Raw genomic sequence first — 26,153 nt, 5'->3', positions numbered from 1 at the left:
ACATCTACACAGATAAAGCGAAACATGGGCGGATGAGCTACAGCCGGTTTGGAGGGCCGGCAGGGGAGTCGGATGACAGTGCTCATTTGATTGTAACTCCAGTATATTGATCAGTGGTGCTAAACCTTTTCAGGGATTGTTTGACTTGGATTTTATTACTCCTGCAATTAGAAAAGCAGAGCGACACCTTTTATTGGAGATGCAATAAAGCGAATGCGCTCAGCCATGTAAGAGCCGCACCATGAACTAATGGCGTAGCGTGCTTCCATTAACCGGTACATGGCTCAGAGCTCCTGCTTTATGGTTGCTCTGATCTGTCTGCCTATTGTAACGGAGGTGTCCATGCATAACAGGCCACTAAGGCAAAGTGTTACAGAGACCTTGGCCTGGCACAACTCTGCTGTGTGGATGATTAACGGCCAGAGATAGCCATGTGGGCGGCTGCACCTATCTGCACAGCATTTAGGAGTTGATAAGCGAGTAGCATCAAGCTGGAGTGATATATGACGGCATGGAACAAAATCCACACTGGCTGCTGCTAGAGGAGGACAAAAAGGAGATCAGATACCTTCATCAATCCGCCATGTGTGGTCTGCTGGACAAATCCCACTAGCCGTGAATCCAACGCACCAATAAACTACAAGTGGAGTTGTCTGCCATCTTGATTCCTACCCCTCCAATATGGTTCCCTTGATGCAGCCTGCATTCCCCATTAAGACTCTTGACTATTCAGAGACAGAGCATATGGCGTCTGCTCTTCTGTCTGGAGCGCATTGCGAGGATTGGCCTGCCTGTACTGTAAAAGTACCGAATGCTGGCCCAGAAGTAACAGCACGTTGGTCTGCCACTATACTCACCGAAGGTAACGTTGTGGATATGACAGGCTCCCTTTAAGAAATCAAATCACTAAGTTCTCAACCTGCGTTACGTGGGACTGCCCTAGCAGCCAGCAATGTTTCATCGCTGGTCCCTAGGGTCTCTAGATATTTAACTGTATGGCCATCCGCAGGTGGGGCACGGAAGTCATGTCCCCCTGCTCCACCGATACCTCTCATAGGCTCCTAGGCCTGACGCCAATCAGTGGTGAGAGCAGGCAGTGCGATGATGTCGGCCCTGGTGGAGCCCCAGCAGAATAAGAGGACCTTTATTTTGTGGCATGCATAAGGGGGCAAATTTCCTCTTGGTGGAACTATAAGGAGGCATTAGTACTACTGGGGGAACTGTAAGTGGGAGCTTTTTTCCTACCACTGGCATAAGGACACTTTTTCTACTGGGTCACATTATGGGGGCTTTATCACTATTCGGGGCAATATAGCAGGAATGATTACTTTTTGGGGCATACTATAGTGGGCTTTATTACGACTGGGAGGCATTAGTACTACTATAGGCACTATAAAGTGATATGTACTACTGGGGCACATTGTGGGGTTTTATTACTACTGGAGGAATTATTACTACTGGTAGAATATCGAGAACATGATTAGTAGTATGGGAACTATGGGGGGCAATATTCTGGGACACGGAAGCATTATTACTATTGGGGGTACTGTAGGGGCACTATTACTACTAAGGACACTCTGGGAGAGAATTACTACTAATGGTGGGACTTTTGGGAGCACTAATATGATTGAGGTATCCTGGAACAGCTTAGCACAATTATTTTGGGGGGATACTATGTTTACGGCACTATTACTATCAGGGGCACTGTGTGCAATTATTTTTGAGGGCACGGTGTGACAATTCCTGAAAGCAGCACCATCTGTGTAGTACTAGTATCTTCAGGGGGACTTTTCTATTTCTGTAATATAGTATTGAGGAGCACAGTGGTCACAGTACCACACAGTGCCCCAAATACTGTGACCACTGTGCTCCATAATATTATACTGCAGAAACTGTACACCTGAAAATACTAGTACCACACAGTGCCCCAAATACTAGTATTTTCAGGTGTACAGTTTCTGCAGTATAATATTATGGAGCACAGGGGGCACGGTAATGAGGTGGCAGGCCAGGATGTTCAGAAGGTGAGGAGGAGGATGGAAAAGTAGGAACTTAAGGTGTGTGAGACAAAGACGACACGTGGCTGCAAGCAGTCATCATGGCGGTCTGGTCCAAAAGGAGAAGATGAGGAAAGAGAATGTCTAAATCAGAGGAGACGTCACCGGATGTAATAGGTATGTGGTGTTGTGTTCTCCGGTATGTTTGGTAATGCTAAATGTAAATTTAAAAAGTAATAGTCATCCATCATAGGTCCTAATGTGGTGTCTGTCATTTTGACAAAGATTAGTGCTCCAAACTGCGCTATTCTTGATCAAAACTGAAGGAACTGCTGACAGAAGCTTAGAACGGAGCCTATGACCACGGGGTTAAAAAGTCTTATTTGGTTAACATTTATCACTATTAGTTTCATTGGGGTTACTCGGTCACAACTTCTTTCCACTATGGGGTACTTTCCTTGATTAATTTGATAACCATTATTTTATAAAACGTAAAAAAAAAAAAAATGATAATTGCAGTTACCTGGATTAGTTAAGTATCACATACAAAGCCCATACAGCATTCCTCTGGTAATGGTTCTTGTGTGCCATGCATTGCTTTACACAGTATGGCGCCTGGCCAGAGGATGGCTCGGATCCCCACAGCCGAGCGCCTCCGGCCTCTACACTTCACGGAGCTTCCTAATAAAACACTGGAAATGTGATAGTGCCACAGACACACAGATGGACGGGAGCAGTAAACGGTGTAAGATCACATCCCAGCATGGGCCACGCAGCAGCCATCTCTTAGCACGCCGCAGCAGCCCGGCTGTACATCATAAAATCAGCCTGGCAGGGGCCATGACTGGTGCTTCATGTTTACACAGCCATTTCGCTCATCTTAGAGACGTTTTCAGTGGTCCTTTCCTTTAAATCGCATCATTTGCTTCTTAGTACATGCCAGAAATTGATAGGAGAAATAAAAACCGGAGCATTCAAGCAGCAATGGCTCGACGCCATCTCAGCTTCTCGTCTGCATATTTCCTCCGGTGTAAGCAGAGCGGACAGTGCAAATCGTCAGCACACACAGAAGACACCACAATTAACACTCCGCATCCTAATACCCAAGATGAAGCCACCGGGCCCCAGGTGCAGGCACATCAGGCACGGACATCAGATCCGTTCATTTCTGACACTACTTCAAGTGTAGGTTCACATCTACCTGTACATATTAGAAAATTGCCTAAAAGGGGTTGTCGTAAGAATTATTCCCCACTGGAAACTGCTCCGAGTGGGTAAATTTTTTTAAAAAATGATCTCAAAGACCCACCACAGGTCTCCACTTCTCGGTCCTTCCTGAAGAATGGCTGATACACAACTGCCAAGATTAACCCACTCAGTGCCACAATAAAGCTTGATAGTAGCATTGTACAAAGGAGGGAACCCCTAAGTATTCATGATAACTGTGGCTGGATCATTACAGAGACAGTCTGGGCGGCAGCCAAAGGTCCCCAGGGCTGTCACAGGTACAATTTACTGGGGAACTTAAGTATATATAGTGCTTAATTTAAAAGAAAAAAAAAATTTGTTCGGCCAACCTTTTTCTGGTTGTAAAAATTGCAATGCTTCTTGGCAGGATATTTTTTTATTTTCTTATAACTATGTAGTTATTTCTTCATTTTTTTTTGTTTTTGTGTTATTTTTTTTTACTCTATAAGAGATTACTAATGGAAAAATGTCAAGGGAAAAAAAAATTCGACAAAAACACGCAAACACAGCAAGAAAAAAAGGCCATGCGAAAAAACTGAACTTTACCATGCGCAATAGACATGGAAGTAATGTCTGACGGGGGGGACTAGAAAAAGTGCAGCGAAAAACACAGCTAATAGTAAAAGCCTGAGAAAAGTGTCACGAAAGCCTATATAATAATAAAGTTCTGGAATGACAAGAGTAAAAAAATAAATAAAAAATAAAAATTCTATGAGGTCCTGAAGGGGTTAAGAAATCCCCATCAGACATCCCACTGAAGAACACTACGGCCTGCTTCTTTTGAAAAGGGCTGATAACGGAGAACAATAACTCCCATTCTCCTGCACTGGGACAGATGTTGGGGTTTGCTCTCCCTCTAAAGGATGGAAGCCGTGAGTCTGACAGGGCTTCCAATCTGAAGCAATAAGTGATGAATGAACAATGGGGGCCGGGCAGAGTCACGCACTGCGCCCATCACAGTGCGGCATTCACAAGAGCGGGCCGGCTCCTGGCTGCTCCTCTGCTCAGCATTAAAACATCTGGCTGACAAAAAAAAAAAATGACATTCATCTGCCCTAATCCGCATGGTTTCTTCGTCGCTGGAGCGGGAGAAGAGCCGCGTCTTCTAGCCGCACTTAATAAATCACGTAACACGCTGTTGATGGCCGATGGCTCTTCTTTTATTGTTGGTGGCTGGAGGAGACCGGGGGCTCGTCTGCTGCAGGTTTCGTGAGGTGTGGTCTCCACAGAGTGGAAAAGCAGAGCGGGTCTGGGGCCAGCAAGCCGGCAGGGGCTGCTTTAACACTTCACATACCAGAGATGTCAAATCAAGACGCAGCGAACGGACCCCGCACACCTGGCAAAACATCAACGCTGACCGCACGTGGGAGGAACGACTGCGCCCGCGCTGATAGCATCCATTTATTATAACAGCCAGGACGACAAATCCAGAACATTGTGTGCGGGCAGGACGGGTCAGGTGCAGCCGGAATAAGGACCCGCGCTCCGACATTACCAGCCCTACTGCCCTAAAATGTGGATGGAAATATGCAAAATTTTGTGTAATTAAAGGGGCGCCCCACCACTGTACAGAAAATGTGGTCATTTATATGGCAGTAAAAAAGGACTGAGTGAGGAGTTACGACATTTCCTTACAGCACATAGTACAGCGCCACCTGCTGTTCATTAACTTACATAGCATGGTCCAACCAGGAGTTCACTTACATAGCATGGGGCCACATGTTATTCGTTTAATTACACAGTATGGCAGCACCTACAAATCTGCACATTCAATTATATAGTATGGCGCCACCTAGAGATCATGTAACTACATAGTATGAGGCCACCTAGAGATCATGTAACTACATAGTATGGCGCCACCTAGAGATCATGTAACTACATAGTATGGCGCCACCTAGAGATCATGTAACTACATAGTATAGCGCCACCTAGAGATCATGTAACTACATAGTATAGCGCCACCTAGAGATCATGTAACTACATAGTATAGCGCCACCTAGAGATCATGTAACTACATAGTATAGCGCCACCTAGAGATCATGTAACTACATAGTATAGCGCCACCTAGAGATAATGTAACTACATAGTGTGGCGCCACCTATAAATCATTTAATTACATAGTATAACGCCACCTATAAATCATTTAACTACATAGTATGGCGCCACAGAGATAATTATATAGTATGGCGCCACATAGAGATAATTATATAGTATGGAGCCACAGAGATCATTTAATTACATAGTATGGCGCCATCTATAAATCATTTAATTATATAGTATAGTGCCGCCTAGAGTTCATTAACTTACATAGCATGGCTCCATCTGGCGTCCAATTACTTAGAATGTTGCCACCTGGTGTTCACCAACTGCCTCATTCACACGTCAGTGTTTGGTCAGTGATTTCCATCAGTGATTGTGAGCCAAAACCAGGACTGGAGCCTCCACAGACATAGGGTATAAGGAAAAGATCTGCACCTGTTCTGCGCATCTCGTTTTGGCTCAAAATCACTGATAGAAATCACTGACCGAACACTGAAGTGTGAATGAGGCATTAAGCAGCATGGCGCCACCTTTAGTTCATTTACTGACATAGTATGGGGCCTCTTGGCGTTCATTTAATTACATAGTATGGTGCCATCTAATGTTCATTACATAGTATGGCGCCAAATGGAGTTCATTTACTTACATAGTATGGTACAACCTGGTGTTCATTACATAGTATAGCGCCATCTGGTGTTCAGATTGTACAGCAATGTGCACACACCTAACAAGCAGAGTGCTGGTGGACACACAGGCGCAGCCCTCCCACTGCTGGGCAGCCCACAGACATGGAAAGAGCAGAAGCTCTGCAGGAGCATGGCAGTATAGGTGGGACGACTCCCCCTGACTATGTCAGCTGCCAGAGGGGAAAGGAGACAGATTCTGTCCAGAGAATACCCTAGGGGCAGAGATTAGCGGCAGCACCAAGGAGGACATAAGGAAGCAAACAAGGAAAAGAGTAAGGAAAAATGAACAGCACTCCAAAAATATAAAAATAGTGAATTTTTTTTTTTTTTTTACCCATGTGGTACAATGCAGCAACGTTTCAGCTTATCCAAAGAGCCTTTCTCAAGCAAAAAAAGCTTTTTTGACTATTTTTATATTTTGGAGCGCTGTCCATTTTTCTATATATATATATATATATATATATATATATATATATATATATATATATATATATATATATATATATATATATATATATATATAATGTATTATATAGCCTGTATATATCCATCTATATCCACACACACACACAGCTGTCTGGCCTCATCCGCCCCTCTTAGAGGATTGTGCTAGTATTCAACAACATTACATGAACATTCATTGCGCTCTGATCTGTTTCGTTTTGTTCAAACATAACATTGTGCAAAAGAAAAAAGGCAGAAGAAATATAAAAAAAAAAAAACTGCACTAAACATTATTATAAAAGAGTAGCTGGCTGTCCAGGCATGCTGGGAGTGGTAGTTATCCGACAGCTGGAGAGCACTGCCCCCTGGAAACATTACATCTACAAATGGGCAATTCCTAAAAAGTAAATATGGTGGAAACCACTATTATATATATTTTTTTTTTTAAACTTGAAGGGACTTTCCGTAATTCCATCAGCTGATCTATGGGAGTCCATAGCTCAGTAAGCGCCGTCTGGAATTTCCACAAAAGTGGATGGAGGGAGCTGCGCCTGCGCATTCACCCCTCATGCTACTGATCATTGAGGATCCCAATTCCAGGCCCTGCCTACAAGATGCCCTTTTACTTTTGCAAAATTGTGCAAGGTGTAAATCTCCCTGCTTGTAGGCAGTATATAGCTGAGAGTTGTAGTTCCGCAGCAGCTGGAGAGCCAGGTTTTTTTTTTTTTTTTTTTTTTTTTTTCTTCAACAAAAATTTATTGGAAAAACACTACAAAACATTTTTTACAGACATTTTTACAATCTCTCAATTCTTAGTGTCCCAACTAATTATATATAATTATAATATATTCAATTCATCTTTTCTTTCATTTAGAAAACCCTCCCCTCCCTCCCCCCTAATCCCTAATCCCTAATCTGTGGTGCGTCAAAGCAGGCCCCCCGTAAATAAACCAACTTGACCTCGACTAATCAATCAATCTTCCAGCCATCCCATATCTTGTTCCACTGTTCCTCAACCTCCCTCCGTTTATATAAAATTTTCTCGTAGTTTTTAACCTTATCGGTTAGGTTTATCCATGTGTTGATGTCTGGAGTGGAACGGGCAAACCAGGTCCGGCTGATCAGTACTCTAGCCAGCATCAATATTCTACTCAGGAAGATCTTTTGATACTTATGATTTTTTAATTTGGAAAGATCATTAAGCACGAATACTTGTGGTTCAAAAGGAATTCGAATTTTTAATTTGTAGATAATACAGTTATTGATGTTATTCCAGTAGTTTGTGAGTTCTGGACAAGTCCATATCATATGGAGGAAGTCCGCTCCTACAATGTCACATTTGGGGCAGTTGGACATATCTCTTAACCCACATTTATTCATCCATAAGGGAGTAATATATAATCTGTGACAGATATAGAATTGTATTAAAACATGGTTGAAGTTCTGGGATACTGAAACCAAATTCCCAAAAATATTCTCCCAACCTTCTACTTGTAAATTCGGACAATCCGCCTCCCACGCTTTTTGTCCTGGTGAATGTGTATCACTAAACCGTGCCTTAAGTAATAACTTATATATATTTGAAATCTTTATTTTAACAAGTACACCCCCTACCCACTCATTCAAAAATCCATCCCTGGAGAGCCAGGTTGAAGACAAAAAGGCACAACTTTTTGAACTGGAGGGAAATCCTGTTTAGCTGCGTCTAGAAAAGAAAACTGCCGAGTCCCGAATAGACGAGACCAGGAACAGCCATGGCTACATTTCGGAGACCTCTTCTATTTGCAGGCCGGTCTCAGAGCAGCGGCTCGTCAGATAATTACCTCATTATCAGCTCCAGCCTCGTCCACTAATCCAGTGGCTGCGAGGAAGACTTCTGCTGGATCTCTGATAACAGCTCCAGGGGTCGAAAACTGAGCCGGGAAGGTTCTCAGACTGCCAAGGAGCCAACAAGAGCGCGGCGCGAAGACAGAATTAAGACGCGTTTTATTCTCCAAGACTTCCTGCTGCTCCTTCCTTCTCTCCTCAGTGACTATAAGGTCGGAGCAGCGCTCACCAGCAACCAGGGCCGATAGGCACCCAACCTTCATCGAAGGTCCCTGCAGCCAAGGCCGCGGCAGTTCACTACAACAGCGTAGTGCTTGGTGCCATCCTTCCCATCAAACCCCAGGAACACTGTAAAAGCCCATCAGGGCCGTCAGCCGCCATCGGAAAGCTGATCCGTCATGGCTCCCAATCAGCACAAAAGCCACTATTGTGAACAGAACCCTACGAAAGCAAGTCCATCAATGGACCACATTTATGTCTATGGCCTGCTGAATATCTTCTCGGTCCAGAAATGCAACGTGTCAGTCTCCTGTACAAAAATAGGTCCTCTGATAATCCAAAAACTCTGATAATCTGCCCCGATTTCCACCAAATAATTGGTTCTGAAATGTCATGTTCTGCAATCAGGAAGCGGTTTTAATCAACCATCCCCATCGAGTGTTCTACTCTATGACCGGTTCGGAATATTTGATAATCCAGCAATTTTACGCTTGCCTCGATGCTGGATTAAAGGGAATCTTTACCACGTCTCAATCTTTTACTCCACTACATGGATTGCATGGGATGACATCATCAGTTTGCAATCACGATGGATCTGTTTGGCCCGTGAACGGACTTTGACGGGATGGAATTTTTTGGGGTGCCCTAGTTTCGTGCCAGTTTTCCCCCTCTAAAACCCAGAACCATCTTTCTATGCTGGATAGATGCTCCACACACACAAACAGGCGACAATCTGCCTGCAGCACATCGCAGAGGAGATCTATGCAGCAACACAAACCGGCTTATGATGAATGGGCAGAGCGGAAACCCCTGCAGAGACCATATTGTCAGCACATCGGATAATCCTCTCCGTGCTTCAAAGATGACAGCCATTCTACGCGGCGTACAGGCGCGCGGCCGGGCCCTGCTGATGGAGCCCCTCGCTCCTATAAACGCAAGACAGGCCCCTGGTAAATACAGGACTGGTAATCCGAGAAAGGGTTAATAAGCCCCAAAAGCATACAGATACTCCGCTGTCTTTTGATTGCCGAACTGATGCGTTTAGTGCACGGATGCCGCGACGGGGCGGGTTAATTAATTCCGAGCAGCAATTTGTGTCATCTACGGAATTGGCTTTGGGTTCGGCGTGTGCTTCACTAAGCAAACAGTCTGCCCATTACAGCCGGGGTCTCCGACAAAGCAGATTTAGCCTGACCCCAAAGAGTCACTCTCCGCCAAACGCTATTTGGACGGTAACGAGGCTCTCAGCGTCAGCAGAGGGTGAGGTGACGGGGGTTAATATTCACGTAACATATTGTAAAGTTCTGCAGGATCATTACTGAGGAAGCCGATGTAAGATGCCGTCAACTTGCCATTAAAATAAAGAAATTCTGCCCCCCCTGCCCCGCAGACTACTTCAGGACACGCTGGAATATGCTTCTGTCTGCAACTGTTTGACAACAGTGCCCTCTAGTGGCAGGACTAGAATTGCAGCCCACAATCGAGTGCAGTGATTTATGCAGATCTGCCAGGATTTAAGGAAAGGCAATATGCGATATTTAAGGAAAGCCAAGCGCACATTTTATATTCCGTTTCAGACAATTGCGTCTTTTTCTCTCGTGTTAAAACGTCCCTCCCTTTAATCATATTTACTCATTTTAGATTTGATCAATGGGGCAGATATGACGGCAACGCAGGAGTTTGGGGGCAAAGTGACACTTAGGAGTGTTCATCAGTAGAACAGGTCCAAACTACAGTCATGGCCGTAAATGTTGGCACCCCTGAAATGTTTTCAAGAAAATGAAGTATTTCTCGCAGTAACACAGGTTTATTCCCTTTGTGTGTATTGGAACAAAAAAGCAAATTGGACATAATGTCACCAAACTGCAAAAATGGGCTGGACCAAATTATTGGCACCCTTTCGAAAGTGTGGATAAATACGATTGTTTCCAGCATGTGATGCTCCTTTAAACTCACCTGGGGCAAGTAACAGGTGCGGACAATATAAAAATCACACATGAAAGCAGATAAAACGGAGAGAAGTTCACTTAGGCCCCTTTCACACGGGTGAGTTTTCCGCGCGGGTTCAATGCGCGAGTTGAATGCATTGCACCCGCACTGTATCCGGACCTATTCATTTCTATGGGGCTCTGCACATGAGCGGTGATTTTCACGCATCACTTGTGCGTTGCGTGAAAAATCGCAGCAAGCTCTATATTCAGCGTTTTTCACGCAATGCAGGCCCCATAGAAGTGAATGGGGCCACGTGAAAATCGCAAGCATCCACAAGCAAGTGCAGATGCGGTGCGATTTTCACACATGGTTGCTAGGAGATGATCGGGCTGGGGACCTGATCTGTATTATTTTCCCTTATAACATGGTTATAAGGGAAAATAATAGCATTCTGAATAAGGTTATGGGCGTCAATAATTTTGTCCAGCTCATTTTTTTAAATTTGGTGACATTATGTCCAATTTGCTTTTTTCCTCCTTTTTTGGTTTTGTTCCAATACACACACAAAGGGAAAAAAACGTGTATAGCAAAACCTGTGTTACTGCAATACTGTTCTGTCAAAAATACTTTATTTTCTTGAAAAAGTTCAGAGGTGCCAACATTTACGGCCATGACTGTATTTATGGGCAGGTTTAAAGGGATTGTCCAGGACTTTTTATGTCATTTGATCCCCAGCCCGCAGTACCTGTGGAGAAATCCATACTCCCCTGCTCCCCACCAGCTCACTTACTGGACTTCTGGTCCCCGTCTGCAGCCAATGACTGGCCTTTGTGGTCACGTGTCTACAAGCGGTATGTGACCCAGCAGAGATATGGAGCTTGGTGACACTTCACTGCCGAGGCAGGTCACAGCACGGGAATGGAGTAGGCGCGTATGGACGGCACTGGTCAATGGCACAATGCTACCACACCTTCAAAGTGGTTGTGCACCTTTGGGGGAGGTTTGGCTAACCCGCCTCTTGAGCTGACCTACAAAGGGAAGCCTACCTGGTGCTGGCTCCCCCGCTGCTTCTCCCCCAGCCTCGCCTGCTCTGCTGCGCACCCAGGATGTCAGCTTCCGTTTCGACACAGCTACAGCGGTGACCGGCTCCTCTCGTGTCATGTCGAATAGTCATACGATGCAATGGAAACAGGACACCGCTGCTGCCAGCGATTGGCTGCAGTGTCAAAGCAGCAGAGCAGCTGAGGTCGGGGAGAGAAGGAGCGGGGAGCCAGAACAAGGTGGCAGGTAAGTAGACTTCCCTTTGTAGGTCAGCCCAAGAAGGGGTTTGCCAAACCTCCCCCTAAAGGTGCACAACCACCCTGAAGATGGGGGGAGCAGACCGAGTGCTGGATTCACAACCCCAAATTCCATACGGGTGTCCAGGACCGAGCCCCGGCCTTAATGACTGATCATTAAACCCGTGGTTTGGCCGGCACACAACTCGGGAATCCGGAGCACGTGTTAATCCGGCCTAAATAGATAACCTATAGTACATACAATACTAGACCATCTTTTCTTTTAACCCTGCGTTGTCATTCCTCTGTTATGCTTAAGAATGAGCTGACAACTTGGGTCAATGAGGTGTGTCCCTACACAGACTGCCGGGCTGCACAGGAGCACACCTTCACCTGGTGACACCCAGCTCTCAGTTTATTCCTAAGTTTCTAGGAGGTATAGCGGAGGAACAGCACAATGCAGGCCTACAGGAATAGACGCTCCACAATTGTAAGTTAAAGGGGGTTTCTGAGATTTTGATACGGATGACCTCCTAGGACATCAGTATCTGGTTGGTGGGGGTCCAACACTCGGGGCCCCTACCGACCATCTCCTGTGAGCGCCGCAACCTTTTCGCAGCTTGCCAAGCTCAGCGCCGTACATTGTATAGCGCCTGTGCTTGTTACCACGCTCAGCCACATAGAAGTGAGTGGGTGATTGTATAGCGGCTGTGCTTGGTACCACGCTCGGCCACATAGAAGTGAGTGGGTGATTGTATAGCGGCTGTGCTTGGTACCACGCTCGGCCACATAGAAGTGAGTGGGTGATTGTATAGCGGCTGTGCTTGGTACCACACTCGGCCACATAGAAGTGAGTGGGTGATTGTATAGCGGCTGTGCTTGGTACCACGCTCGGCCACATAGAAGTGAGTGGGTGATACCAAGCACAGCCACTATACAATGTACGGCGCGGAGCTTGTTAAGCTCTCACAAGAGCACCGTTGCCTTCTCAAACGGCTGATCGGCGGGGGTCCCAGGTGCCGGACCCCCACTGAGCAGACACGGATGGCCTATCCAGAGGATAGGTTATCTGGTATTAAAATCAAGGAAAACCTCTAAGTTGAATTACTGTTATTTAAGGTGACACTCTAAAGGGGGAAGAGGTTGGCGCCTTCACTCTATTTTGCCCAAAGTGTCATGTACGGCCCCTGGTTGTCTTTTTTGCAGGATGCTCCTCCCTGTACATTCAGACATCACGAGAGCCAATAACCTTTAAGGGTAAGTACAGCAACAGGCAAAGTGCGTGATATTTCAAGAAAGCTCAGCCGCACGCAGAAAAACACATTCTCCAGCACAGATTTTGATGTCGCCGATTAATCTTAGATTTGTTGCAGATTTTCAAGGAGGAAGCTGGTGTGGATTTGTCTTGCAGATTTCCCTGCAGACTGGTTGCAGACTTGCTGTGAGCTTATCCTATAGCAAATAAGTCTTTAGCAGCCCCTGTCAGAACAGAGCATTATTTCCTATACAGGTTCCCAGGCAGGTCATGACAATCATCACCTTGGACCTGAAGGAGCAAGCTGGCTGCAGATACCCCTCCAATACTGGAGAGTGCACGTTCGAGGAACAGGTCACTGACTTTGTGGGACGCCAAGCAACAAAATAGGATTTCATTTGGCAAAAATGTCTACTACTGTCCCACTCATCGGAATGAGACTTAGACGCTCCTTGAGTTTTCAGGACATTGCATTCTGCATTTCTAATTGGCCCCCTACTGAAGGCATTACACGTGATCTTCCGCGCTGATACGTGCAGGACGTGTGAATGATCAGGCTCCAGAAACCTGAAAAAGCAATGAAATTAACGCAGGCGGAAAGTGAGCAGCGTGGAATCTCGGGCCGTAGAGCGCAGGATGCCCTCTGGATCGCCGGCGCGGCAATACTGTAAAGCGCTTAAATTTTTTTATCCATTCAACAAAAAACAGACTGTTTGTAGGAGGAGAAAAGGTGGTTTATCACCAGTCACATCACACGCTGCAGCACGCACCGCCGTTTGCTCCAGGTAAACGGATTTACTCTTGTTAAATCCCACGCAGAATATTTTTCTTCTTTTATTAAATCACATTTTTATCATTGTCTTCCTGGTTTCATTATTAACCCCTAGTGTTGCATAGGGAAGCTCTTCTCATCGTCTCCATGGTAAGGCATGGCGGACGTCATCCAATCTTACCAGTGTCCACCGCACTTGGTTTGACAGATGGTGTGAAGGCCTAACAGTAGACCACTCGTGGCATGAAGCCTGACGACGCCCATGGATGAGGGCAGCAAATTAGGTCTTCCTTCCCAGACAATAGGAGTTTCTGAAACATTTGCCCTCCGCATCACAAATCTCCATACAGAATATATGGGTGCATAAATGCAGGGAAAGTCTGCCCAGGACCCAGCATCATTTTGACGGCATCCAAATTAACTGTAAGACCACGTGACAACCCCCTGAGGACTTCAACATTCACAGCAATATCTGGTGAAGCTAAGGATGGGCGCGCACATCTCCTGCAGTGGCCACTACTGGAGACATATGGTATTACACTGCGCCTATTCAACCCCTTTTAAAATGAACGAGCCTCACCAAATCGCCAATTTTGCCAAGCATTACCATTGCAGCGGCCTCGACATTACGTATTACGTGGTGGCTATTCATACTGCTGGAATCCTCCCATAGGGCGGCTCTAATCTAGCTCACAGAAGGAGCTCAGAGAGGGACACACCCCCCCACTAAGATGCCCATATGCCATAATGGGGCACATAGAGAGGGGCTGTTATTATGAGGCAACCTTTTCTATGCATCGCCTGCATGTAAGTAAGCTGTGCGCCGAGGACACGCCCTAGCTCCAGTGTTGTACTACAGAAGTGCCTCCCTCCATTGGCTGGTAGGCCAGGGGTCCGATTTCTCCTCACTCCTGGCCTTATAATCTCATGCAGCAATGAACTTTAAACTTCACCGCCTGCGCAGTACAGGGCCCAGACCTTGCCTTCAAGAGATTACAGGACGAGGCGAGGGGAGAATTCGGACGCCTGGCCCTGCCAATAAGCCAATGGCAGGAGTACAGGGGCGGAGATGGGGTGCGCCAAAAGACTAGGGCCCCACCCTCGGTGAACTTCACAGCTCATTTACATGCTGATTTTTATTTTATTTTTTCGGAGGAATGCACCAACGGACTTCAAGCCCTACTAGGCGATATGCTTGGCTCAGAAGGCAAAAACCACACCGACGGACCGCCTTTGAACGCCGCCCACAAAATATCGCAACCTGGAATTTGGTTGAAATTCCAACAGAACTGATTAATGTGGATACACATATAGTAAATACCTTCATCAAACTCCGCGTCTTCTTCAGTGTGTTGCGGGAAGGGGAAGCAATTCGTTATTTCCAGACGATCATCGACCACGAGACCCAGGAGCACGCCCTGCACCACCTCACTGCCATGGCCTTCCTCCTGATAGTGCTTGATGATCTTCAGCACCACCTGCAAGAGAAAGATACAATCACTGACCAAACCCAATACACAAGTGCAACCCGAGGGCCCCCACCACTAGGCCGGGCCCTGTCCAGTAAACGGAGAAGTCAGCAGAGCGGTCATGTTCTCCTAAGGCTCAGCCTACACCGGGAGATATAAAAGGAGGACGTACAGCGGCATCAAGAAAGGAAAGCTGGAAGCAAAGGACCGCGCTTCACCATAAGAATCCAGATGGAGGCGTCAGATCATGGAGATTTACTCATCACAACAGGAACTATTGCTGAAATTATGGTTTTATGTTAAACATTTTTTTTATTTTATTTTTTTAGAATGTTAAGTGGGCGGGCCGCTGTGATGTGACTTAAGGGCGTGGACCACTGTATGTCAGTGTAAAGTGGGCGGGGGCAGAGCACTGTGGAGGTCACAGTTAAGGGGGGAGGGATGCTGTGGAGGTCACAGTTAAGGGGGGAGGGATGCTGTGGAGGTCACAGTTAAGGGGGGAGGGATGCTGTGGAGGTCACAGTTAAGGGGGGAGGGATGCTGTGGAGGTCACAGTTAAGGGGGGAGGGATGCTGTGGAGGTCACAGTTAAGGGGGGAGGGATGCTGTGGAGAACACTGATGGGGGAGGGATGCTGTGGAGAACAGTGATGGGGGAGGGATGCTGTGGAGAACACTGATGGGGGAGGGATGCTGTGGAGAACAGTGATGGGGGAGGGATGCTGTGGAGGTCACTGTTATGGGCAACACTGAGAATATCTTAACCTCACACATTAAATTAAATAGTGGAAATATACCCATGCAAAGCCAGGTCATCCTGCTAGTATAGATATAAACGTGAAAGAAGAAAAAAAGAAAAAAAAAAAAAATGAAAAAAAATAAATATATATATATATATATATATATATATATATATATATATATATATATATATATATATATTTCACAAAACATGATTTATACAACAGGTCATTTTCTTAAAGAGACATTCCCTTTAATTCTGCAGCCCAACGCGTTTCAGGGAAAACATCCATTCCACACCAGCACTGACAGCGCTACAATCCCCAGCACCCGGTAGTGCCGCGGCACCTTGACTTCTGCACAGCCGCTGGAGGAGCTTTTAGCCACGGTGCATGTACTGGTGATGTTTAGTGATCCGTTGGGGGGAGGACTAGGTGTCTAGATCTGCGCAGGCGCAATTCTAGTAAAGTTTTTAATAAGATCTCTCCAGATACCATCTAGAGGACAGCACTTGCCTATTCATCGTCCTTTCAGTTGGGAAAATACCTTTCCAGCTAGACTCTTACCATTATGGATGGACTGCGGATCCTTCAGAATCTATTTATATACAGCAGATTATATTTGCCCTTCGTCTCTTTCACCTCCATTTCCCTGCCCCTAACTAGGTTGTGTGTATATAAGACCATATGGCACAGATATTTTTAAGATCTCTTTACTGTCCGATTACCCCGATAGGCTGACTCCATCTGGGTTCTCCTGGTGAAGAGCCGCCTGCTGCTTTTCTTCCTAGATTGCTTCTACTGGACTCCAGCGTTGCTCGGATGCTGCAGCGCACCGCTTTCTGAGACACATGCACAGTGCTGTTCCTAGCGCACAACTCCGCAAGGTGAGCGTATCTGCTACTGTAATTGTTTGCCTTCATTTTACTCAAAGGTACTACCCCATGAAGGGTTCTTTGCTTTTTTATCTTTTTTTTAACATAATATGGTGGCACTGGTCACCCCGAGGGATACCCAGAAGGACACCGAACTATTCCACTCCCTTAAGGCTGCACAAGACCGCAAACCACGGATCCAGAAAAAACAGACATCTTCCGCGTGCAATGACTACTCTCATCTGCAATACGGACAGCAATAGGACCTGTTCTGTAATTTGCAGACCAGACAAACGGATGCGGACAATTAATGGGTCCGTGTGCAAACCACAAATAAATTGTGGATCGGGCACGGATACAAAACATGGTCTTTGTGCATGAGGCCTTACTGGGGTCTACAGGATCTCTCCCAGTATCCATGCTAAAAGTACAATAGACTTGACATGAACTTAATCTAAGAACTGAAAGACTGTCATCCACCTTGACACCGTATCTGAAGCGGCCATCAGAGGTGGTCCCCGACTACGAATATCTTTAGGGAATAGGAAGGAGTCTCCGTGACCAGAAATCACAAATACCTTATCCTATCTATTACAATAAGTCGGCATGGTCTGAGCTTGCACATTAGCCATTATCACCATTTTCCCCCGCTATAGAGGAAGGGTTTATAGAAAAATCCCACTATGGACTTGACAGCGGCGAATCAATGGATGTCGTGTATCTGGACTTCTCCAAAGCATTTGACACAGTACCACATAAAAGGTTAGTATAATAAATGAGAATGCTCGGACTGGGAGAAAACGTCTAAGTGGGTAAGTAACTGGCTCAGTGATAGAAAACAGAGGGTGGTTATTAATGGTACACACTCAGATTGGGTCACTGTCACTAGTGGGGTACCTCAGGGGTCAGTATTGGGCCCTATTCTCTTCAATATATTTATTAATGATCTTGTAGAAGGCTTGCACAGTAAAATATACATTTTTGCAGATGACACTAAACTGTGTAAAGTAATTAACACTGAAGAGGACAGTATACTACTACAGAGGGATCTGGATAGATTGGAGGCTTGGGCAGATAAGTGGCAGATTAGGTTTAACACTGACAAATGTAAGGTTATGCACATGGGAAGGAATAATGCAAGTCACCCGTACATACTAAATGGTAAAACACTCGGTAACACTGACATGGAAAAGGATCTAAGAATTTTAATAAACAGCAAACTAAGCTGCAAAAACCAGTGTCAGGCAGCTGCTGCCAAGGCCAATAAGATAATGGGTTGCATCAAAAGGGGCATAGCTGCCCATGATGAGAACATAGTCCTACCACTTTACAAATCATTAGTCAGACCACACATGGAGTACTGTGTACAGTTCTGGGCTCCAGTGAACAAGGCAGACATAGCAGAGCTGGAGAGGGTCCAGAGGAGGGCAACTAAAGTAATAACTGGAATAGGTGGACTACAGTACCCAGAAAGATTATCAAAATTAGGGTTATTCACTTTAGAAAAAAGACGACTGAGGGGAGATCTAATTACTATGTATAAATATATCAGGGGTCAGTACAGAGATCTCTCCCATCATCTATTTATCCCCAGGACTGTGACTGTGACGAGGGGACATCCTCTGCGTCTGGAGGAAAGAAGGTTTGTACACAAACATAGAAGAGGATTCTTTACGGTAAGAGCAGTGAGACTATGGAGCTCTCTGCCTGAGGAGGTGGTGATGGTGAGTACAATAAAGGAATCCAAGAGGGGCCTGGATGTATTTCTGGAGTGTAATAATATTACAGGCTATAGCTACTAGAGAGGGGTCGCTGATCCAGGGAGTTATTCTGATTGCCTGATTGGAGTCGGGAAGGAATTTTTTATTCCCCTAAAGTGGGGCAGATTGGCTTCTACCTCACAGAGTTTTTTTTTTTGCCTTCCTCTGGACCAACTTGCAGGATGACAGGCCGACCTGGATGGACAGATGTATTTTTTCGGCCTTATATACTAATATGTTACTATTTGTACATATTGCATATCGGCATGCAGAAATCCGTACAAAAATCACAGCAAGAATGGACGTGTCAATTGTGTCGGCAACATTCATACACAGCTTTTAGATGTAGCGTCTGTCTGAACACTGTGCCAAGAAGGAATCTGCACCAAAATTCCAGAATCGCACGCACAACAGCCGGCTGAACAGGTCCTTAGGTGATTTTTATCGCAATGCAGATTGTACGCTCTTACAGCATAGATTCCCATTAAAATCAATGGGGCGCTAAAGCCATTATCAACACAGATTTCGAAGCAGAAAACATGCTGAAATCTTTATATTAAATAAATAAATCACGCCAACCACAAACCTGAGGGGGATGGACAGGGGTTGTCAGACAAAGCTGAGGAGTAGCTGGACACTGCCGTTCAGGAGTCAGGAAAAGCAGAGTGAGGAGACAACCCCTGTGGGTCCCGTAGTGGCAGCCGTATGCGTTTTTTATTTACAGAAATTAAAAAATGTGTGCCAAAAATTAGTATTTTTGTTCATATATTTGGGGGGAGGGGGCTCTGTAATTTTCATAGAAACGAAGAACAAAAACTATGCACCTAAAGACATTTTCAGTAGGATGCTGCGTACAGGCCAGGCAGAGACACATGAGGAGTCACAACCTTGCACATGTTAGGAGGCTGAGTGATAGGTGTTGTGTCAGGACCCCCCCCAGAAACAAGTGGCTGTTAACCGAGGCCTCATCTATCTGAGCGGGTCACGCAAGAAAACGCTTTACAGCTAACAAAGCACTATCGATTGCCAGGTCTGTGGGCGCAGATAATGGATTTCCGTTCGGCAGAAGAGCTTTCGATGTCACAACGCCAGGCTCGCATGAGGACTGACCTCCACACATACATCATGGGCTTATATAGCAGAGGCAGGAGCGCGGCGCTGCTCGGCCTTGGAGAGGATAATGGACGGCTCTGCTCTGTCAACTTCCCACATCAAAGCGCATTTCCCAATCAAAAGAAGAAAGCAACTCAAGTCCCTACACCGCAAAATAATAGAAGAACCTGGAAAACTCAGGGTAACTGCTCACGTTGCGGATTACGCGTGTGTTTTTTTCCGCGCCAAATTTTGTGTGAAATTACAGCATTGTAAAGGCTCATGCACACGACCGTTGTTGTTTTGCGGTCCGTTTTTCCGCATCTGAGTTTTTTTTTTTTTTCTCTCTGATTTAAGTCCTCTTCCGTTCGTTTATTGCACAAAACATATCCGTATGGTTTCCGTATTTGATTAGTTTTTTGCGGATCGGAAACAGTAACTTATCACCAAATACCGTACATGAGCAATATGGGCTGGGCATAGCATTTCTACAGTATGGATCCACAAAATACAGATGATTACATACAGATGTGTTTTCCCTGTGCGTTCCATATTTTTTGCAGACCCATTGACTTGCATGGCGCCTCGGACAATAGGACATGCACTACTGTCAAGCAGCGTTTTTGTGTGTGGCATTGGAAAATAAAGAAGCTGGGTCCGGCACCAAAAACCATGTAAGGGCCGCTTCACACGAGCGGATGCCGTGCATGGCATCCGCTCCGTGAAAGAGTGCCAAGACCCGCTGCAGACTGCAGAGGCACGGAGCAGTAACATGACTGTTACTGCTCCGTGCTTCTCTGTGATCTCTTTACTTCGAAATCACAGTGACAACTGCGATTTCGTAGTAAAGAGATCACAGAGAGGCACGGAGCATTAACAGTCATGTTACTGCTCCGTGCCTCTGCAGTCTGCAGCGGGTCTTGGCACTCTTTCACGGAGCGGATGCCACGCACGGCATCCGCTCGTGTGAAGCGGCCCTAAGTCAATGGTGCTGGATCAGTTTTTTTCCCCAGACACAAGAAAACCAGATTCGTCCAGCGCCCATTGATTTTTTGTTTTAGTGTTGGATCCGGTTTCTTCATTTTCGATGCAATAGAGACGGATCTCTTCTGAACGGATGCAGCCGGTTGTATTATTAGTACCGAAGCGTTTTGCTGTGGTTTGAAGATCCCATGCCTGATCTCAAAACCAGACCGCAAAAACAAAGATCTCAAAGTAGCCTTAAAAAAAGCACAAAAAAAACACAAGAAAAAATGGTGAGACCGTCAGTTTCTTTGCTAGCCAGGAGGCAGCTTGCGGTAGCAGAGAGCTCCCTGCTATCAGGCAATGTACTGTCCCTTTATCTGAGCCCTTCCAAGTCGTCAGGTGGTCGCAGTGGCCCTATTCGGGGGTCGAGGTCCAGGATTTTTCTCCCTTGTTTCCTACACTGATCAGTTACAAAATAAAAATAAAAAATTAAGCTGTAAGAAGAGCAGCAGGAAAGCTGGCAGCGATAATGGATTCCAATATTGTGATACAGCGCAGTCATCAGTCTAACACCTCGTGTGCGTGTCAGGGAAGTCACGTATATGTGAACGGAGGTCCGTACGGCGCTCTCCACCTCCCGTGACCTGTAGTCGCGCGGCTGCACTCCCGCTGAGCTGGAAACAAGCAGAGCACCACGTGTCAGACACCCGAGAGTGCGAACGCCACGCTCCACCAGAACTCGCATAAATGGCTGTGAGAATAGAGGGATTTAAAAGTCAAGCAGGAAATAAGCACAGTCATAAAAAAAACGTACGCGGGTACCCAGTGTCTATAATGTCCGATGCACGATCAGGAGTGCGGACTCGTCTACACACGGCAGACGTATTAAAAGAGGCTCTAAAGTATAAAAATATAAAAATAAAAATAAAAATTCCATACACACACAGCGCCTCCATGTTGCACAGGCTGTGTCTGGTATTGCAGCTCTCGACCAGTTGTGAAACCACACTCAAACATACAGGAGTGGAAGAAAGCAGCCAGGTTTTTTCGAATCGCAAACGACCCCTTTGATCATAGCTCCTCCCATTTAGCTAAGCCCCTCCTACATAGTCGCCAACACAAGGAAAACAAAGGGGCAGGATGGTCTTTCATTCACAAATTTCTGCAAGACCTTTGTTCAGACGCTTGCAGACTAAGCTGCAATACCAGATTCAGCCCACGGAGATCCGTGGCGCTGTTTCTGAAAGCAGTCTGCCTAGTCATCTGGCCCTTCTCAATCAAAGGAGGGAGAGGCTGGCAGAGGAAGCAGAAGGTGCACAGAATGGCTTGGGCCCGCCCTCGGTGCACTTAGCAGCTCATTTGCATATAGATTAAAAGTACCTTTTCTCCAGCATGAAGCAGCAGATCTGTAAGTGAGAGGTATCCGTACATTCAGCTCAGCTAGCCCTACATGGTGCCTGGATTACCACTGAATGTCCCGGCGACACTAACATACAGGCCCAACGTGCACAGCTCTGCACGAGGTCCTACCCTTAGCGCATGTTCACATGCCGCAGACAGGCCGCAAACTTTCTGTCCAGATTTGCAAACTGAAAATGGCCAACGTCTTCCAGCTGCAGCAAAGTGGATGAGATTTTAACCCATTTCACCCACATGCGGCAGGAAACCTGGGACGCAGATTCTACGCGGTCGTCCTTGCGTCGTGTATGGTCACCGAAGTCGCGCTCCATCCACTTAGAAACACCTTTGTGACTTCAGCTGAGCCATTAACCCCTCTCATGGTCTGGCTCTAATTATGCATGCAGCGTGCAATGCTGGCAGCGTACGCTGAAGGGGTCTCTATGGCAACTCCGAGAAATGGAGGAAAAAAAAAAAATCGGTGGCAATTTCTTTAGTGTAGAGGTGAGAAGCCCGATATTATTCCCTCTAACGTATGTGGGGTTTGCTATTGTACCCCGGTAATACGCCCCCGTCCCATTCGCTGTGGCTGGCGGGCACCGTCTGGTTGTGTTCCTTCGCAGCTTTCCAGTCTGCGCCACTCCTGCCTCGTGCATCGCTCTTATACGTCCCTCTGCTCTCAAACAACTTGATCAACACCTGCAAATATGATGGGAACGTCAAACATAGAAATCGCTGCTTCGTTGTCCTCTGGGCTGCTGCCTCCATCAGGGTCCTTGTCCAGTTATTGGTCAGAAGTGACCAACGCTGATGCTCCCCAGTCACTGTGCACCCTGGGGCAAGGGTAAGGGCCCCCCGGGACATACACTGCGGCCTCTTGTTGGTATATCAAGCACAGCGCCATCCACTGTATAGTAGCGGTGCGCGGTACTGCAGATTAATCCCATTTACTAGAATGGATGTGACATCACACGCCGACGAAGAATACTGGGTGACGCTGCTCCTGCCAACAGTTGATCGGGTGGGGGGTGCAGGGAGATGGCCTCCCACCAGTCAGATCTTAAAGGGTTTTTCTGAGAGTTAAATATTGATGGCCTCTCCTCTGGATAGGTCGCCAGTATCTGATCAGTGGGGGTCCGACACTAAGGACCCCCCCTGCCGATCACTGTGGCCTTCTCTCAGCTCACTGAGCACAGCGTTGTACATTGTATAGGGGGTTTTATCTCCCTAAGGAACACCACAACTGATTTTGAAAGAACAGGTATCATTTTAATCACTAGGACCAGGGTTGATCCTGCTGATAAATGTCCTAATCATGTCATCGTTATGTGCATAGGCAATGTTAGCCCATAAAGTTTGACATGAAGGGTCACTTACTGTAAAGCTAGGTTACCCTACTGAAAACTTAGCATCAGCCACCAATACAGGGACCTGTCGAGCTGCCAGAAATTCAACGAAACATCAAAAACGCGTTGTCACAGCGAATCTCAACTCTGTGGAATAATTATGCTGAATCTCCATATTATCTGATGATTTTTGCAAAGTTCAAGACAACACCATCCAAAACTAGAAGCCTAAAAAAAGACCAAGTACAGCCGACGGCAGCGCGGAGCAGAACACCGAACCCTCTGGAGAAACCAGCTAAAAACAAAGTAAAAGTAAAAGTCAGCGTAGTGGCGCACGCATCCGATGCCAAATGGGCAGGCAAGGCATGGCGTGGAAAGGGAGTTAATTAAACTAATCACCACCATTTGGTCCAATGAGCCGACACAAAGCCAGACCCAGGAGCAGCTGTTATCACCGCTTACGCTCAACTGAGACTTCACACCTCGCACCCCCGGAGCTCGAGACGTGAAATCTCTCCATATGGGGGGGGGGGGGGGGGGGGGGGGGGCTTAAGACATACAATGTAATGCAAGTACCATTCGCAGGAGCTTCAATTTACCTTACTGTGTGTGAACAAATCAAAAGGCTTCTTTAATTATCCAATTAAGCTTAATTACGAGAGGAACACAAAGGAGTCCTCGGGGGGTTTTGTGGGTTGAGGGCTTTGGAGAACCAGAGGATGAGAGATACATTATATGAAAGCAGAAATACTGTGCGAGCCTCCGCTGAGCAATTAAAAGCTGATGAAATGGTGACGGATACCCAATTCAGGACCAACTATGGCCACCTAGGAAAAAAAAAAAAAAAAGAGGCGTCATGCACATTACCGCATTTTTGGTCCACATCCGATCAATTTTAGCGGATAGGATGAGAACCTGTAAAAGATGTGGACAGCTCATATAGTACATAATATTTCTTCACATGAATCCCCCCCATTTATTGCTCGGCTAGATTTATTTCAGGCTGGCAGTTCAGGGGTGTGTACTTTCTGCCGCAGTTCTCATCCTATCACGGCTCGGGGAAGGCGTCTTTATGCTGCAGCTCTGTCGGGGTGCATTCACATGACAGTGGAACACGGCCTTGTGACAGCCACTGAAGTCTATGGCGCTATTCATTTTTTCACGGACTGCATTGGAGGCAGCAGGACCTGACACTCCCATGACATCAAATGATCACACTGGGTGCCTCCCGATTTGTCGATATTACCAAGGTTAGGGGGGCATTATAAAAACTGGGAGCACTACAGAGGAGCATTATTTATACCAGAGGCACTATGGGGGTCATTATATGTATTGGTGGCACTACAGAGGGTCATTATATATACTGAGGGCACTACAGAGGAGCATTATTTATACTAGGGGCACTATGGGGGTCATTATATATGTTGGCGGGGCTAAAGAGGGTCATTATATATACTGGAGGCACTGCGGAGGGCATTAGGCTACTTTCCCACTAGCATTAATATTTTCCGGTATTGAGATCCGTCATAGGGTCCCAATACCCGGAAAAAAACGCTTCCATTTCGTCCCCAAAAACGTAACTAAACAGAACAGATTGCTCCAAAATGCATTTTGTTCTCATACCGGAGAGCAAACTGCAGCAAGTAGCCGTTTTCTTTCCGTCCTGGGATGCGGAGCAAGACGGATCTGTCATCACCCACAATGCAAGTCAATGGGGACAGTTCAGTTTTCTCTGACACAATAGAAAACGGATCCGTCCCCCATTGACTCTGAATGGAGTTCATGACTGAACCGTCCTTGTGATGTTAAAGATCATACAACCGGATCCGTTCATAGCGGATGCAGATGGTTGTATTATCGGTAACGGAAGCATTTTTGCTGAACCCTGCAGGATCCAGCAAAAATGCTAGTGTGAAAGTAGCCTAATTTATACTAGGGGCACTATGGGGGTAATTATATGTATTGGTGGCACTAGAGAAGGTATTATTCATACTGGGGCATAATATATTCACAGGAGAGGTTTGGGTTAAAAAAAAAAAAAAAAAAAAAAAAGATTAAATTCATCAATTTTGAACAGATCAAAAACATAAAAAAATGGCCAGGAACTGAATGCAACCTCGGATGCAAAATGGCCATGAAAAACTGACGGTTTACTAGAGCAAAATGTTCGCCAATGCGCCTTAAAGTTTGCAGATGGAGACGAGACTTTTTAGCCTCATCGCCATTTGCGATAGGGCTGCCGCGCTGTAGCCGAATATTGTGGCGGGGCATGGGAGCCAATAATTCCTTGCCCCAGCGGAGGCGTTCGCTCAGCAGCACAGGGGAGAAGGAAGCAGCGTGCCGCTGCCACCAATGAAAAGACAGAGGGGAAGAGGAGGGGCGGGGCTGTGGCCTCTGCGCCACCAATGATGTTACCTCGCCCAATAATTCACATACAGGAGGCGGGAGCTGGCTGCAGAATCACATAGCCGGCGCCCGACCTCTATGACAGGAAGCTGCGGTCAGCGGCAGTTAACCCCTCAGGTGCGGCGCCTGAGGGGTTAACCACCATGGATCACCGCTACCTGTCAGAGGTCGGGCACCGGCTATGTGATTCTGCAGCCAGCTCCCGCCTCCTGTATGTGAATTATTGGGCGAGGTAACATCATTGGCGGCGCGGTGCCGGCCCAAATTTTTCAGTTTAGGAGTCAAAGGCTCCTGTTTATTTTTTTTAGTCTGGAGCATTGTTTATCCATTTGTAAGGCTGGGTTCACATGGAATTTTTCCCATCTGTTTATTGTATACGTTAAACTAATGCCTCAGATGGACGCCG

The 26,153-nt window shown here is 46.3% G+C and overlaps 1 protein-coding gene across 1 annotated transcript in view; it reads right to left on the bottom strand.

Annotated features, from left to right (window-relative positions):
- Window positions 1-26,153, bottom strand: part of EIF3H (eukaryotic translation initiation factor 3 subunit H) — a 149,787-nt gene that overhangs the window by 98,523 nt on the left and 25,111 nt on the right. Inside the window, exon 2 of the mRNA XM_044293784.1 lies at window positions 15,019-15,175. Coding sequence (XP_044149719.1) covers window positions 15,019-15,175 — 157 coding nt within the window. The remainder of the gene's footprint in view (window positions 1-15,018; window positions 15,176-26,153) is intronic.

This window comes from Bufo gargarizans, chromosome 5 (genome assembly GCF_014858855.1).
Source record: "Bufo gargarizans isolate SCDJY-AF-19 chromosome 5, ASM1485885v1, whole genome shotgun sequence".
In the NCBI taxonomy this organism is placed as follows: Eukaryota; Metazoa; Chordata; class Amphibia; order Anura; family Bufonidae; genus Bufo; species Bufo gargarizans.
Note: the sequence above shows the minus strand (reverse complement) of the source record. Positions and strands in the feature narration are given on the sequence as shown.